At 46.1% G+C, this 16,799-nt stretch overlaps 1 protein-coding gene across 2 annotated transcripts in view; it reads left to right on the forward strand.

Annotated features, from left to right (window-relative positions):
- WBP1L (WW domain binding protein 1 like) overlaps nucleotides 1-16,799 on the forward strand; it is a 57,330-nt gene that overhangs the window by 16,975 nt on the left and 23,556 nt on the right. Inside the window, exon 1 of one of the 2 annotated variants that reach the window (XM_032423519.1) lies at nucleotides 1,197-4,320. The exons of the other annotated variant lie outside the window; for it this stretch is intronic. Within the exon in view, the coding sequence (XP_032279410.1) occupies nucleotides 4,294-4,320 (27 nt within the window). The 5' untranslated portion in view covers nucleotides 1,197-4,293. Of the gene's footprint in view, nucleotides 1-1,196; nucleotides 4,321-16,799 lie in introns of those variants that run through there. 2 annotated transcript variants of the gene reach the window in all.

Consider the following 16,799-nt stretch of genomic DNA (forward strand, 5'->3'; position numbering starts at 1 on the left):
GCAGTCCTTAGCATTTCTACTTGGCAAAGTTCTGCAAATCTTTGTTTTGGGTTTGGAATCCTTCCCATGGCATTCCCCAAAAATAATTACTTCAGGATCCTTTTATTGATGCCCAGCCTCACATTCGTGACATGAGGATGCCTTGGTTTTGTGGTGCTCACTTTGGTTTGGGGTTTGGAGTTCATCTGCACTTCTGGGTTTTTGTTGTTGTTGTTGTTGTTTGGTTTGGTTTGGGGTTTTTTGGTGTTGTATTTGAGTCCAAACTGGAAGGCATTTAAATGTGCCTGTGCCCAAGCTGAGAAAGATAAAAGAGCTCTCATTTTAGATGTTCTGTGTCTGCCTAGCAGTCTCTGCTCCAAAGCTCCTGTTAGTAAAAACGGCCTTGGGTCTGGAGATTGTCTCCTATCCTAGAAGCCTGGCAGTTGTTGGCTTATTGTGACAAAACTCTTTCTTCACATTCCTTGATTGTGAAATTAGAAACCCCCAGCTCTCAGCCCTAGTCTCCTTCCAGCCTCACCTCGCCATGACATGGTGTGGGAACAATTCACTGGTTACCTGAGATCCAAGGCATGGAAGATCTTCTATTCCAGCTGGCTCCTTGCATGGAGACCAGTTGTGTGCTGAGAACGGATGAGAACTTTAGGGCTTTCCCAATCATTTACCTCATAGAACTCGGGCTCCAAAGTGGGTCAGAATGGGCATCCTGGGGCCCAAGGGCCTGTCCGCTGTGCTCCAGAATACAACTATCAGAGCCGGTGTAAGTGGCATTCTTCTAAAACAGGCTTCTGGGCCACTGACCAGGGATGTGCATGTCTGCTCAATGTTCAGCTGAACCCTCAGTTCTGGTGTTCGCCTCATTGGTAACTTTTGGTCTAATACCACGATACCTGTATTACTGTCAAGGAAAGAGTCTTTGGAGCTAGAGGCTTTATTCATATCCTTGCTCTCCCATTGCTAGCTGTGTGACCTGGGGCAAGGTGTCCATGTGCTTCAGTTTCTGCAACTGAACAGGGGTAGTACCGACATCATGAGTTTGTTGTGGTGTTAAGTACAATGTGGGTTAAATGGAGTTCTTAGCACAGAGTCTGGCTCATTGTCAGTACTGAAAAAATAGCTCTCCCCGCCTCCATCCCTGAATTTAAAGATTATAAATGTATAGGGTGCCTAGAAAGATATTGCCAAAAGATTCTACAATGAAAGGATGAATTCTCTTAGCCATGAACATATACACTGTTATAGTGTGTCTTCTTAAATAATAAGTTATTCAGAATCCAGCATTACTATCTTTGGGGGGTTTCTAAATTGGGGAGGAAGGGGCTGGGTCAGTGGAAGGGGGGCTCAGACATTGCCTGGGCCCATAGACAGTTGTTAAACTGCAACATTTTGACAACATAATCCTGCTTAATTCTGGTATAGTGTGACTTCCTTTTTTTTTTTTTTTAAGTTGGTGAATTCAGCATTGAATTAAATTCTGCATTGTCAGGCAGATGACTAAAATTGTTTGTAGAAGGATTTGACTTACCTTTAGTCTATCATGTATGAGCCTGGGTCACTTACATAAAAGGACCCCTTTTTTTTTTTTTTTCAGATGAGTAGAAATCGCTAATGATCATCTTGCCTCTGAAATCCCAAAGCTGACTACTTCGTCACTGGGTTGTGGTCACATGGCAAAAAGTGAACTTTTCTTCCTAAGGATGCCGATGTTTGCCGGTTCAGTCTCTTTTTCTCCTCACTTCCCCCAAATTTCAGTGCTCAATGAGGGTTAGTCAGCAAGGGGTTGGTGGGAGGGTCAAGGAGAAGATTAGTGAGAAAGAAGTCATTATCAGTAAACACTTTGTTCGAGTATGTGATATTGTGCTAGGTGTAATGCATTGAGTTTAACGCTGCCTTGTACACAGGATTTTATTTTTTTTGGATTTTATAATCTTATAAGAAGATAAAAGTAGACAGCTGCTGATTAGAAACACTGCTTTGAATTACATCCATAAAAGGATGATGATTCATTAGGGGAAAATTGGGAAGCCTGTGATGCAATTTTGATAATTTAGATTGAACTTTTACAAAATTATTTTTGGATTTCTAGTAATTTTGCTGCACTTCCACTTATTCAGAGATCACTGCTGATGAGTGTTATTTAGAAATGTGGAATGCTTCCATAACCCATCAGAGCAGGGGTCCTTGAGCGTTTTGCTCATCACAGTGTCCCCAGCACCTGGAACAGTGTCTGGCACACTGTGGGCATTCAGTAGGTGTGCAATGAATGGGTAAGTACACTTATGCCATGGGACTCTTTCCAGAGATTTGCAGGTGCCACTGTGTCTTATTAGGTAAGTTCAGACCAGAGTTGCCCAGGAAGGGCTGCAGATGCCCTTTCCTCCAGTTTGGCTGACAAAAGTCATAATGCTGCATGTGTTTTGTGGTGGTCAGCGATAGCCAGGGGACTGAGGAAATGAAAGGAGGGTGTTGAAAACTGTGCCTTGATATCCGCGCCTGCCTGTCTCCTGTTCTCCTGTCTGCTGATTTGGCCTGTGGGTGAGAGTGTTTGCTTCTTGTGCAGAGCAAGGCATGGGATCGACTCTGTGGCCTCGTCTTGAGAATACATATTTGCTGAAGAATGGCCCCCTGACCCCAAAACACCTGCAACAGCAGAAGCTACTGCTCTCTACACATCACTCCCCCTCTCTCTCCGTAGCAGTGAGGCTGCGGTTCAGGTTCATTCTTTTCATGAGCCTGGAGGAAATGGCTCAGCTGGCTTGGCTCATTCATTTCCTTGTCAGGAAAGTCAGTGTGACCTTGACCATCAGTGGGAGACCTGCAGCAAGCACATTGTGTGTCTGGCTGGATTCACTAACGATTGAAAAGTACTGTTGGCAACTCACCATGCTGTAAGTGTTGTGTGCGGCTAATTTATTGTCCGAGGTGGGGGTGAGAGATACTAATTTGCAAGTCATTTCAGATTTACCTGGGTCATGCCCGGCACCGTGCCACTCCCATGGAGGCCTTTGATGAATATCACTGGAAGAAAACTGTTGCAGAAAATAAAAAGAGGAGATACACTTGCTTTGAGTGGTGGAAAAATAGAATCAATTTTTAGCCCCAGAAGTTATTAGAAAGTAACTTTGGATTTATAAAGTCCTCCAAAAGGAGTCATTTCTGCAAGTACAAATCCAAACATGAACCTTTTGTTCTTTGTGAGTGTGGTCTTTGATGGAGGATTTAGGGCTGGGGAGAGAGGCCGAGACCTGTTTTTTAGGGAAGGGTGGCCAGAGGAGAGCTGGCCTACACCAGCCACCAGCCGCTGGGCCTTTGCTTCTTGTGCAGAGCTTGCTGTTAGCCATTTTCTCCATAAATTGAGCTTAGAGAAGAAAGCATGATGAGCCTAGGGTGGTGAACTTTTCAGAAGCAAGAGTTGGTTTAAATATAGATGATCTGCTTTACTGGCAACTTGGAGGCTGCCGTGGGACTTGTTGTACCTTTTGTAAGACAGGTGAGGAAAGATGTTGGCACCCGCACATGCGCAGTTTGTTTATGAAATATAAACTCTCCTGTGGAAGCGGGGCTCCAGAGGTCAGCGTCCGAGTGGCACGTCCTACCTTAGCTGGGGGAAAGGTGCCTCCCAGCCCTCCCTGCTAACTGCCTCAACCTCCAGAGAAAGTTGGGATAGCCGGGCTTAATACAACTGTTATTTACTGAGTGCTGATTCTGGTGGGAGTGGGGGCAGAGAAGTCTCTGTGAAACTGACAAATCACTGGGCTTGATTATTTTTCCCAAGGAGGAGAAACAATAGCCTGGGAGGTCTAGCCTCCAGTCCTTATTCAGAGAAATGTGGCTCTTTCCAGCTGGAGGGATTTGATTTATATGCTCAGAGCCAGCTCAGAGCTGAGGGGAGCTGATGTCTCAGGCCCCAGGGCTAGGTAGGGTCCTGGGCTGGCCATCATGGGTTTGCAGCACATCCTCCTCAGTATTCCACAGCAGCTGTCTGGAGTTTTTTCTGCTGTGCCTGAACTGATGTCATTTCCCCCTTGGCAGACAGCTTGGGCTTTGCTGCGTCTGAGATATGTCACGAGAAGGTGGGGGTGGGTCGGAGCCAGGCGGGGGGAGTAGCGAGGACAGCAGGAGGGAGAGCGCCTGCCTGGTCCCAGGACTCTGTTTACTTTCTCTTCTTTGCTAAGGAAGGCCAGTTAACTGGGACCGCGGAGCACGCAGGCCCACCTGGGGAAATGCTCATTCCAAGACCTTAACTTTTTAAAAGCCCTTTGTTCCAAACGTTAGTGTGGACGATGCTCTTGCAGGATGCCTTTCCTTTTGGGTCTTAGACAGGTAATTGAACTGGCTATCCGTGGATCGGGTTTGGGCAGGGAAGAAGGGTGGGAGCTTGTTTTGTTGTACTACTGCTTTGGGTGGAGGGAACCTTTGAGAAAAATGTCTCGCAGCTCGAGCAGGCCAGCTCCCATGCAGAAATTTCCAGTCTTCTCTTCTTGTGTGCTAGTTGCTCCTTACTTCCAGAGCCACCGTGTTCTTAACCCCCTACATCCCTGAGGTCTCTGGGGCCATCCATTCTGATTTTCCATTAGATACCATAAAGCTGTTTCCAGAGCCTTACAGAAGAAACAGCTGAGGGGAGAGACTGGGGAAGAGGAGAGGCAGATTAGATTCTTGATCCAAACTGCTTTTATTCCTTCTCCATTTTGATTCGGTTAGTTAGCAGAGATTTCTTAACAGTTCTCTCGTTCTAAAGAGAGTCTGAGTTGGGGGGAGAGGGATCTTCTAGAGGGAAGGGCTCCCAGAGGCTTTTTCTCTTTGTAGGCGTGTGGTCAGGGCTGTGTGGCTCAGGGACGTCCTGGATATCTCAGAGGGATGGGAGTGGGATTGGCCACATTTTGGCGTTCCTGACAGATTTTTCAGAGCCAACAGACCCCTGTGGCAGAGTCTTGATTGCTTTACGAACTGCTGTTTGAAGTAGGGGCACTAAATTATAGCCCGTAACCTAGTGTGGAATGAGAAAACAGTAGCAAGAGACCAACTGCTGTCTGCTGAGAACACAGCTGTTGCCAACTATTTGTTCCAGGGCTTCTGAGAGTTGGCCACCCCACCCCCCTTTGGTCTGAGAGGCATGTCTGTATCGGAATGTGTAACTGTAACCAGTGGCTGTAAGAGGGGGTGGGGACAGACACACACCCTCTGCTGCCTGTTCCTGGGTGAGGAAAAGCCACAGATGAGATCAAACCAGAAGCCTTAGCGAGGCGCTGCTAGGGGCTGCTGGGTTCGTCTCACTGTTAGAAAAGTGCTGGGTGAGCAGATCTCCCTTGGGTTGCCCCAAATTCTTTAAAAGTCAGTGTCTCTGAAAAGCTCACTCCATACATACTGTCGGTTCTCTTGTTAATCTGCAGTGTGCCTTTGGTGCAGCTGGTAGGCGGGGGGTGGGTGTGGGGGGCATTCGAGCGCCTCCTCTGTCCCCCAAGGAAGGCTGTCCTTTTAACCTGTGGGCGGAGTGAGCCCTGGTGAGGACTTTGAGCAGCATTGGAGATGAGCTGGATGAAGCATCCCATGCATATATGTCAGATGTCAGGGGGAGAGAGGTGGAGACTGTGTGATCAGGTGGAAGGAGCAGGCCGGGGGAGCCAGAAAGTCCTGTGTCCAAATCCTGGCTCCCCCAGGGTCTTGGGCAGGCCACTTAACTGCTCTGAACCTCATCTTTGAAATGAAAATAATAAAACCTACTGGAAGAGTTATTGAGGGGTTTTCACAAAAGAGTGTATTTAAAACATGAGCACCTTGGCTGGCTGAGCGTAGGCATTTAGTAAAAATGTAACCATTATTTCTATGTACTCATCTCTAAGGGATGTGAGACCCCATAGGACCGCAAGAGTATGGGAAACTAGAAGTCTGAGGACCAGAGGTGGAGGGTGGAGTGGACAGGTCTACCAGCGTGAGCTGACTGGGGGTTGGGAGGCTGTTGATTACTATATCAATATGGTAGTCATCTTGTATATTGAGACAAGAAGAGGAGGGCCCATGTCCAGTCACCTCCTCTCAGCTGAGTGAGAGGATGCAATAGATCAAGTGAAGGGCTGGGTTGGTCGTCCTGGGGAGCATCTCAGAGGATCAACAGCAGGGGAATCTTAAGCTCTTCTTTCTTTCTTTCTTTTTTTTTTTTTAAGCTTTATTTATTTATTTGAGAGAGGGAGAGTGTGCACGCAGGGGCGACGGAGGGCGGTGAGTGGAGGGGTAAAGGGAGAATCTTAAGCAGACTCCAGGTTGAGCGCAGAGCCTGAGGCGGGGCTTGATCTCAGGACCCTGAGCTCATGACCTGAGCTGAAACCAAGAATTGGATGGTTAAGCAACCATCTGAGCCACCTAGGCACCCCTTAAGCTCTTGTTTCTGAACAAATCCCTGGTAGAAGGTTGAACTAGAAGTCCTCTTGAAGACCCCTCTGTGATTCAGACCTTGCCTATAAAAACTTTGACTGTTTTTGGTTACATAATTTTGTGTATTTCTAGCATTTCTGTGTCTGACAGTGTAACTACATTCTTTACTGGAGCTATGGGAAAGCTAGCTTTCTAAAGATTACTTGGTGATAATTCTGTTTTTAAAAAATGACAAAAATATATATGCTATTGGTCTTTATCATACATAATACATTTGTACTTTCATACTTTTTTTTCTCTCTTAATCCACATAACAACCCTGTCTTAAGTGGTAGTACGATTCTGTTTCTATAGAGGTGCATGCTGAGGCTTACAGGAGGTAAGCCGGTTTGCCCAGAGTTGCTCAGCTAGCTAGGAAAATGGTAATGGAAGTTTTGTTTTTTCTTCTCTTCTCTTTTCTTTCTTTCTTTCTTTTTTTTTTTTTTTAATATTTTATTTATTTATTTTAGAGAGAGAGCAGGCTCATGATCAGGGGAGGGGAAGAGGGAGAGGGCAATAATCTCCAGCACACTCTGAGCTGAGACTGGAGCCCAACGTGGAGCTCGATCCCACGACTCTGAGATCGTGACCTGAGCTGAAACCAGGAGTTGGATGCTCAACTGGCTGAGCCACCCAGGCATCCCTTGTTTCTTTTTAAACCCTGGTCTTTTGATTCTAAAGCCTGGAGTTTCTCTCACTACCTAGACTGCTCTGCCCAAGGCCTGTGTGAGAAGAGCATTATTTTAGTTGGGGCATATTATCTGAAGGTTGTTTCTAGGCGGCCCAGGTTCCAGCTAAGACACTGCTGGTCTCTTTGTGCCCATTTGCATTTACTCTGTGGAAGACTCTCATGCATGCAGCATCTACTGAATAATGCCACTACAAGGAGATTTGAACACTTAATGAATGTGGACCTGACACAAAGGATGCAAAGATAAATAAAGATTAAAAAAAAAAACAAAGGGGCGCCTGGGTGGCTCAGAGGGTTAAGCATCTGCCTTCGGCTCAGGTCATGATCCCAGGGTCCTGGGATCGAGCCCCACATCGGGCTCCTGGCTCAGCGAGGAGCCTGCTTCTCCCTCTCCCTCTGCCTCTCCCCCTGCTCATGCTCTCTCTCTGTATCTCTGTGTCTCAAATGAATAAATAAAATCTTTAAAAAAACCAAACCCTTAACCTACTAGGAGCTCATACTCCAATGCAGTGGTTCTCAAAATGCATTAAAATCACCTGGGAGTGGGGCTGATGACAATGTAGATTTTGTAGATCTGGGGCCAGAGCCCAGGAACATGCATTTCTATGAAGTTCCCCAGGTGGTTCTGACTGACCTAGTTTCTGGCAATTTGAGAGCGCCCCCTGCTCCACTAGGTTTAGTAGCATGGAAATAGTTGCATGATAACTGCCTATAACAGGAATGCCCAGGACCTAGGACAGCAGAGGGTGGGAAAGCATCTCAGTCAGGTGCGGGGGTGGTGGTGGGGGGTGAAGGGGGTGAGGGTTGAGGGGAGGGTAGAGAGTGGTGTGCATGAAAGGCTTTCTTGAGAAGGTGATATCTGATCTGAGTCTTGAAGGATGAGTAGGAGTTTACCAGACATATGATCTGGGGAAAGAGCATTCCAGACAGACCAGGTTGGGAGTGTTGTTTTTGTTTTCTCCTGTAATGAGAAGGGAAACTGTCATCTGTGAGTCAGTACTAGGTATGCCTGAAGCAAGACAAGGACTTTGGCTCACCAACCATTGGCGTCCTTTGTGACACAGAGAAGGAGGAAAGCATTAGGGCCCTTCAGTCTGATTATGACAGTGGCATGAATTCAGTGTCTGTAAAGGGCAGTTAAGCTTTAGGCTGTATTAGTTCTTCCATGCAAAGGACAGTTAAGACAGCTCACTGGAAACTAGTGTTGACTAAAGAGCAGTCTTTTTGTGCTTAGAGGAGCTAAACTTCCTAAGAGAGTCACCTGTCAAACTTTCTGGGCATGGTACCGTGTACCAGGGTTTAGATACCCCACAGAGTTGGGCATCTTACCCCTTTATTAACTGGCCAGTTAATGGTTAAGAGAGAATTCATCCTGTAAACCTAACAGACTTTCAGAGAATAAGATTGTAACAGAACATCCTTAGTCTGCTGATTTGAATGAATTCTATTTCATGTTTGATTCAGAAGGCATTGATTTCATAATGCAGGAGGATTCTTAGGACTAACATGCTATATCTAAAAGGTATTGTGCACATATTCCATTCAAAGCATGTTGTAGATACAAAGAGACATAAACTCTATCCCTGCCCTCAAGGGGTTTATGGTCAGGTAGGGGAAGTAAGTGCTCAGGGTAATTGGAACGATCTGGTGGTGAGTGCCATTTGAGAGGGACAGGGTGCTGTGAATTCACAGGTGTGGGGAGGGGGCTTTCTGTAGGTGGCCCCGTCCACAGTCCAGTAGTCTCCGTGGTTGCACCGCAGGTGGGTGGAAGGACCAGTTGATGGCAACTGCTGGCCCATGGAGTCCAGGCTATAGATCCATCAAGACAATCATCATTGGTATCTTGCACCTCAGAATGTTGCCTTTCTCTGTGGGAGGGGCCCACTCTCCCCCAAATTGTCCTCACTGAAGTGAGGTGATCCTTGATACTGGAAGTGAGTAGTTTCCAGCAAAACTGGGGTGCTCCTGCCCCTGTTGGAATATGTCATGGACAGAGGCCCCTGGCCCAAGGGGCTGTTTACAGACCGTGGGAGCTGGTCCTACAGGCCCGTGATTGGCCCGATGCTGAATGTAACAGGGCAACCAGAATGTTGAACCCCAGCTATTCCCTGGCCTAATAAGAGGTCTTAGGGTCTCACAAGGACAGCACTGAAAATGCCACAGTGCTAAGCCAGCCTAAAGGTGCAGGATGGGAGCCATCACTCGGGAGAGGGAAGAGGGAATTTGCCAACTTCTAACTTAACCCCTAACCTGCTGAATGTTAGCCAACATTACGTGATAATTTTGTTTGTTATTTGTTATTTCATCATGACAGCCACCATGAGGGAGGAGGTCTTAGCTCCTTTCTGTTGTGAGGAAACCCAAACTCAGGAAGTTTTTCTCTTTAGTATCACACAACTAATGTGTGTCTGTGGTGGCAGCGGAGGCTGGGGCTGAGGGAATCGTGTTGTCCTCCTCTTGTATATTGCTTTGGTATGGTACCTGCTCCCAGATCTGCCAGACCTTACCCCTGTGTGCCCTGCGCTCTGCCAACAACCAAGTACTGAGTCCCAGTCGACATAACCTACCCTTGTGTGTGCTTAGCCTCTCTCTACAAGGTTCGGGACAAATTAAGCAAGACCCTGCCTGGAAGGGAACTGTCTGTGTATAACGCAGCAAACACCAAGGTGACACTTGCTGTTTGTACTACCAGAGGTTGAAGCCAAAATCCTCATTGGCGCTGATGTGTAAAAATCTTGTAAGTGACAGCTCCATGGAGCACCTCAGTTCCCTACTGTCCCCTAAAGGTAGGAAGAGGTGATTCTTAGCTTGGCCTTTTCAGATGGATTTTTTTTAAAAATATTTTATTTATTATTTATTTATTTTAGAGCAAGAGAGACACAGCATGAGGCGGGGGAGGGGCAGAGGGAGAGAGAATCCCAATCAGGATTCACACTCAGTGCGGAGCCTGACGCCTGACACGGGGCTCAATCTCACGACCCTGAGCCGAAATCAGGAGTCGGATGCTCAACCAACTGAGCCACGCAGGAGCCCCTCAGATGGATTTTTAAACCCCCAACCATCTCTGTTGCAAGAAGCTGCTTTTGTAGAGGAATGTGGCTTGTTTTTCATCACACTCCTGTTATCAAAGCAAAGAGAAACCAGTGGACTGGACAGTAACTTAGTGGAAAAGAAGACTGTATCTGGTGATTTTGAAACTTTTATCCAGGATGGAGCCAAAGAAAACATTTACTTCCTCCAGTGATATCCCACGAGTTGGACCCACCCCCTCCCACCCCTTTTCCTTGAAGAGGTAAATTTTAGTCCAGGGGAGCAAGAATTTGGGGCTACTTTAAAAACTGCTAGAAAATTTCTTTTTCTGCCCCAATTCCCTAGCGGCCAGATACTAGTTTCTTTTTTTTTTTTTTTTTTAAGATTTTATTTATTTGACAGGGAGAGACACAGCAAGAGAGGGAACACAAGCAGGGGGAGTGGGAGAGGGAGAAGCAGGCTGCCCGCGGAGCAGGGAGCCCGATGTGGGGCTCGATCCCAGGACCCTGGGATCATGACCTGAGCCGAAGACAGACGCTTAACGACTGAGCCACCCAGGCGCCCCCAGATACTAGTTTCTTAACTCTCCTTCCCTCGCACTTCTGGACTCTGTTGCTAATTTGTAGCAACAGTGAGTAGCCATTTCTGCGCGCCTCTGTAGCCTCTAGCCATTGCTTCTCTGGGCTGGGCTCAGCTAGACTTGAATCCTGGACCTTGTAAGGGGCATCGGTTGCTGGTTGCTGGAAATGGTGATTCAGTCCTGGGAGGTGACTTGCTTGACCTATCTTGTTCTTTTACTCAGAGAGGAAGGGCAGTAGGGGAAAGCTGTATGCATTTCAGGAGACAGGGAGACATGCCTTGAGGATGGCTGGAGGATAACACAGTGACTTCTTTTCCTGAAAGTGCCGTAGGGCTTGCTGGGTCTGTGTTGCACATAAGACATAAATTCCCTTGGGCATTGCATCAAGGAGGCCAGGAAATTTTTATTGTTTGGTTCTCTTGCTTAACACACAACGTTCTCAAGTTCTTCCACTAAACTGTGACACATGGTCTCATTCTTGGTTTCTCATACTTCCCATCTGATCCTATGGTTTTCATCAGGGGTTTGGAGATCCCTGGTTATGTGTAGGCAGTGGTGTATTCACACCTGTGACCTTCCACTCCTCTGGGTGTGGCTCTGGAGTGTGGTGGGGAGGCCCAGGATAGGCCATGGCAGGCTGCCAGCAAAAATAGAATGTGCTATCACTTCCCCGTCTCCAGGTTCTGGATTTATGGGCTGGGCTCCGATTGCTGGGTGACGGTAAACCTATCGTGGCCAGAGAGCCAATGGGCAGGTCTCTCAGCGGTTGTGCAAAATCACATCCCCACAGCCTTGGAGGCTCCCTTCATGCCACTGCTTGTTCGTTGTAGCTAAGCGGCACAGGGAGCACGGAGAGGACTAGCCCCTTGGGTTCCTTGACTGTCAGTCGGCAGCGTCAGCACTTTTCTGAAGATTTTTGCATGTCTGATCCTTTGCTAGGGCAGGTGCACTTGTGAGATTGACATCAGTCTTGCTCCTGGGGAATTTACAGAATGGTTGGGGGGCCCATGAGGCAATCAGGCAACAAGACCAGATAGAACATGATTCTGCACTAAATCGAGTAGCGCAGTTTGGCTGGAACAGTGGTTCTAAACTACGGGCAATTTTCCCCCTCTACCTGGGGGACATTTGGCAATGTTGGGGTGTTGTTGATTGTAACCTGGGGGGTGGGGTGTCACTACCAGCAATAGTGAGTAGAGGCCAGGGATCCTACACAAAGAATTACCTGGCTCCAAGTGTCGGTAGGGCCAAGGCAGGGAAACTCATGGCTAGACATTACTGATGCATGGTGTGTCCAGTCTGCTTAGGGAGCAGTCACAGAAGTCACAGGCCTCAGGGAAAGTGGACTGAGATGTTTGAAGACAGGGAAAATAGGTGTACTTCTCCCTGCTGCTTTCCAAGCAATATGTATTAACTACCTGCCCAGAGATTTAGAATCTTAACATCTTGGTTGCCCCTAATCAACAGGTCCTATGTCTTATCAAGGGCAGGTATGGAGTTAATTTTTTATGGCCAGTAGCTAAGATCAAGCCCTCTTGGAACAGATATTTTATCTCTTACTCCGGGTAGTAATAATCTGGATAACCACTGTGAGAAGGATGGGATCTCAGTAGTGCCCAAATAACTTTATAGTTTAAAGAACAAATAGGCTACAGTTATTTCAATAACAGGCCATATTTTAAGCCAAGTGCCTATAGCTAGGACTTGGGTCTATTTTGTGCCTATCTCTGATAAAATAGTAAATTCCCCTTTTTCTAAGTCATCAGGTGTCTCCTTTAATCTTTATTTTTTTTAAGATTTTTATTTACTTATTTGAGAGACAGCATGAAAGAGAGAGGGTACGAGCGGGGGCGGTGGTGGTGGTAGAGGGGCAGAGCGAGAGGGAGAAGTGGACTCTCTGCTGAGCGCAGAGCCTGATCCAGGATCCAGGACCCTGAGATCAGGACCTGAGTCAAAGGCAGATGCTTAACTGACTGAGCCACTCCTTTAATCTTTAAGTGTAAGGTCTTAGAGTTCAGACGTACATTCTGAAGATTTTTTTTTTTTAATCTTGTATCTGTTGCCAGGGAGACCTTTATTTATTTATTTATTTATTTATTTATTTATTTATTTATTTATTTTTAAAGATTTTATTTATTTTTTTGACAGACAGAGACATAGTGAGAGCAGGAACACAAGCAGGGGGAGTGGGAGAGGGAGAAGCAGGCTTCCCGCCGAGCAGGGAGCCCGATGTGGGACTCGATCCCAGGACCCTGGGATCATGACCTGAGCCGAAGGCAGACGCTTAACGATTGAGCCACCCAGGCGCCCTATTTATATTTTTAAAGATTTATTTATTTATTTGAGAGAGAGAGAGAGAGAGCACAAGCTGGGAGAGGGGAGGGGCAGAGGGAGAGGGAGAAGCAGGCTCCCAGCTGAGCAAGGAGCCTGATGCGGAGCTCAATTCCAGGACCCTGGGATCATGACCTGAACCAAAGGCAGATGCTTAACTGACTGAGCCACCCAGGTGCCCCAGTATTTAGCAATATTCAATCAATTTGTGATAAGCTTAGTAATTTTCCTAATTTATAGGCAGGCTATTGACAGTAAATATATGTATCCCAATGCAAGACAGATGGAGAACACTACTTTTAATATTAAGAGCATTATCTTTGATATGTAACTCCATTTCTAGCATATTTTTGCATAATGCCATGCTAATAAGTTTCTGTGGTATAGATAATTGGAGTTTGTTGTTGTCTACAAAATATGTTTTATTTTTAAAATTTATTTAAATTCAATTAATTAACATATAGTGTATTATTACTTTCAGAGGTAGAGTTCAGTGATTCATCAGTCTTATATAACACCCAGTGCTCATTACATCACATGCCCAGGGAGACCATTTTTAATGTGACACTTTGTCCCAGGTAGAAGTAAATAGTTTCCTTGAACATTGTCGAACTTTTTACTGGAAATAAATCTCTGGAACTGGTCTCTAGACAGACAGCAGACAAACAAGTTCCATTATTATTTCTTTTGCTCCCAACAAAACCCTGCTGCAGTGGGGTGGAACTGCTGAGGAAAAAAAGGGGTTAAATTTAGAATTTTGCTTAAAGTAAGGAAGATCTCTGAGATCCCACATGTGCTCTTCTCTGTCAAATGAAACTGTGGTGAATCTCTTTTAAAGCACCTCAGTGATAAGTCTACTGGTACCTTCTGTATTTCAGATACCTTTGAAAGCCATACCTCTTTCCGGGCAGAGAAGTGAGTATTTTATCTGAGCAAGAGCCATTTTCAAGATTTAGCAAAGACTTTGATGAGCTAGAACCCAGTCATATAAAGAATACTGATCCCGAAGTCAGAAGGCCAGGGTGTCCACAGTCCCGAGTCTGGCAGGTCCTTATCTATAAGATGAGGGTCGTAGCCCTTCTGACATCTTGCAGGTGCTGGGTGTTGGGCTCAGATGAGAGGCTGGCTATTAAAGAAGCTTGAAAACCTCGAAAGTCCTATATAAATGTGTGTTTTATATATATTACTTTTATATGTGAGTGTTGTGTATATATCATCATTGCTCCAAACTATGACCCTGAGGCTTTGCCACATTATAAGTCGTTAAAAAAAGAAAGAATCCTGTTGACTAGATGGTACTTAATTAAGGCACACAATAAACCTGAATATTTCAGGAAGGTTTTCAGCAACAAGAACTGAAACATCAATTTTTTTTTTTTTTAACCTAGTAGTTTGGTTATTACAAAGTTCCTCAAAGGCAAAGTCCCTATCTTATCTGTCATTTTGTGCCTGTCAGCATCTAGCCTAAAAGTTTAGGATAACCCCTAAGCATTAAATACTTTCCACTACAATTTGGGCTTTAGGTCCAGACAACTTGTTCTAGCTATGTGGCCACTCTGGGCCTTACTTTCCTTGGTTCCTGTGTGGGAAACATAAGTAAAAATGCCCAGCTGAATGCTTGATAAACACAATCACTGGGAAGAACTTGGTTTTCTCCAGCCTCTTGAGTGTTGTGGCAGGAGGTTTTCCTGATTGTCCAGAGATACTCCTCTCATGCGGCACAGAGGGGCTCTCCTCTTTGTCCAGGTCTGTTTCCATGTCGTGTGCAAGGTGTTGCTCGAGCGTCACTGTGGAAAATTCATGTCTGCTGTTGATGTTTGGGTCTCTGCAGCATGCCTTAACCTCAGGGTGAGGGGATGAACATCTATTACTGCACTTGAGAGCAGGAGGAGCTAATCAAATGCCCACAGGAGCCAGGCAGTGGCAGCTTGAGTGAAGCAGATGGGCTTCGGGGACAGCCGGGATTGTGGGGCGGCTGAGGCGGAGCCACAGCCCGTGTACATCTGTGAGCAGCCTGATAGGCTGCTAAGGGAATGTGGGCCCGGAATTTGCAAGAGAAGCTGGAACTCTGATTTCTGTATGATTCCTTTTCATTTGAAAATGTTGACCGCTAGGGACTTGCCTGTGGTTCTGCCACAGCTGCTTGTCTCGGATTGTAATTCGCTATTCTTGAATAAACCTGTTTTCGCTGGTTTTAAAAAAGTTGACCATTAATTCCATTTTTATTTTTAAAGATTTATTTATTTTAGAGAGAGAGACAGACAGAGAGGGGGGGTGCAAGCGGAGGGGAGGGGCAGAGGGAGAGGGAGAGAGAGTCAAGCAGATGCTGCACTGAGTGCAGAGCCCATGAGGGGCTCCATCGCACAAGCCTGAGATCAGGACCTGAGCTGAAACCAAGAGTCAGTGGCTTAACTGACTGCGCCACCCAGGTACCCCCGTTAATTCCATTTTTTTTTTTTTTTTAATTGAAAAACGGGCGCCTGGGTGGCTCAGTCAGTGAAGTGTCTGACTCTTGATTTTGGCTCAGGTCATGATCTCAGGGTCTGGGATCGAGCCCCACGTCAGGCTCCACACTCGACAGAGAGTCTGCTTGGGATTTTCTCTCTCCCTCTCTCTCTGCCCCCCTCCCTCCCTCACTCTTGCTCTCTCTCTAATAAATAAATAAATAAGTAAATAAATAAATCGTTTTTAAAAATTGAAAAACAAAGTTACCATGTGGACATAGAACTTGTTAGTTAAGGTCCCATTGTGGTCTGAGGGCCACCCGTTGGCAATCCCTGCTTTCAGGCAGGAGATGCAGTGATACAATGTAGGAAGGAAAGAACCTGCCCTCATGGGACCAACTATGAACACATGATAGTTGGCTGGATCACCCTCCTGCTCTGCCTGAGTGCCACCTGTTCTGTTGAGTGCTGATATCTCACCCCTTAGCTCTCTGCATCAGCCCTTGCTGAAGATGCCGTACTTCTCAGTGCATTTATTCTGTGGCAGAAGAGGCCAGTGATAAGGGATTGCTGGGGATACCTCGAGGCAGGACTGCTTTTCCTTCTAAGTGTCCAGGGGTGAAAGAATGGCACATTAACCGAATGTCCTGAGCTGCTCCAGCCAGCAAGACCCCACAGGCCTGCATGTCTAGGACATCGACAAGTAGCCTCTAATAAAACCATGGAATATGTTGCAACTTCTGATCTGTGCTCTGGGATTTTCCTACCAGGGTCAAGTGGCTTTTTCTGAGTTTGTTATTCAGGTTCCTAATAGCAACACAGGAAATGGATTTTAATTTCTTTTTTGGCTGCTCTGTTTGGGGGCTATTTAACGAGGATCCAGTTTGCAGTGCAGCCGTACTGGTGTGGATACGAGTGTACCTGACATGTTATTTTTTTTTAAAAAGTTTATGTTTATGATCTATTGCATGTACTTTTTTATGGAGTGAAGCAGAAAGCATATGAATGATTGTATAGGCCTTGATTCTAAGTGGCTACTCTTGGGGGTAACTTTTGGGATGTGTTTGGGATTCTAGAAAAAGAATATTAGACCATTCCACTTTTAGAGGCAAGAACTATGTATATTGTACGTTTTTATAAATCTAGGGCGGTGGTTCTCAAACTTGAATATATATAAGCCGAACCCCCGGAAGTTCTTAACCTATATTCTTAAATACACCAGGGGATTTTTGGGCCCACGGACCACACTTCAGGAAACGCGTCTCTGTTTTGTTTCATTTGTTATCGAAGTGTGTTCTTTGCTACCTTGGGGCAA

Source organism: Phoca vitulina, unplaced genomic scaffold (assembly GCF_004348235.1).
Source record: "Phoca vitulina isolate PV1807 unplaced genomic scaffold, GSC_HSeal_1.0 scaffold28, whole genome shotgun sequence".
Classification (NCBI taxonomy): domain Eukaryota; kingdom Metazoa; phylum Chordata; class Mammalia; order Carnivora; family Phocidae; genus Phoca; species Phoca vitulina.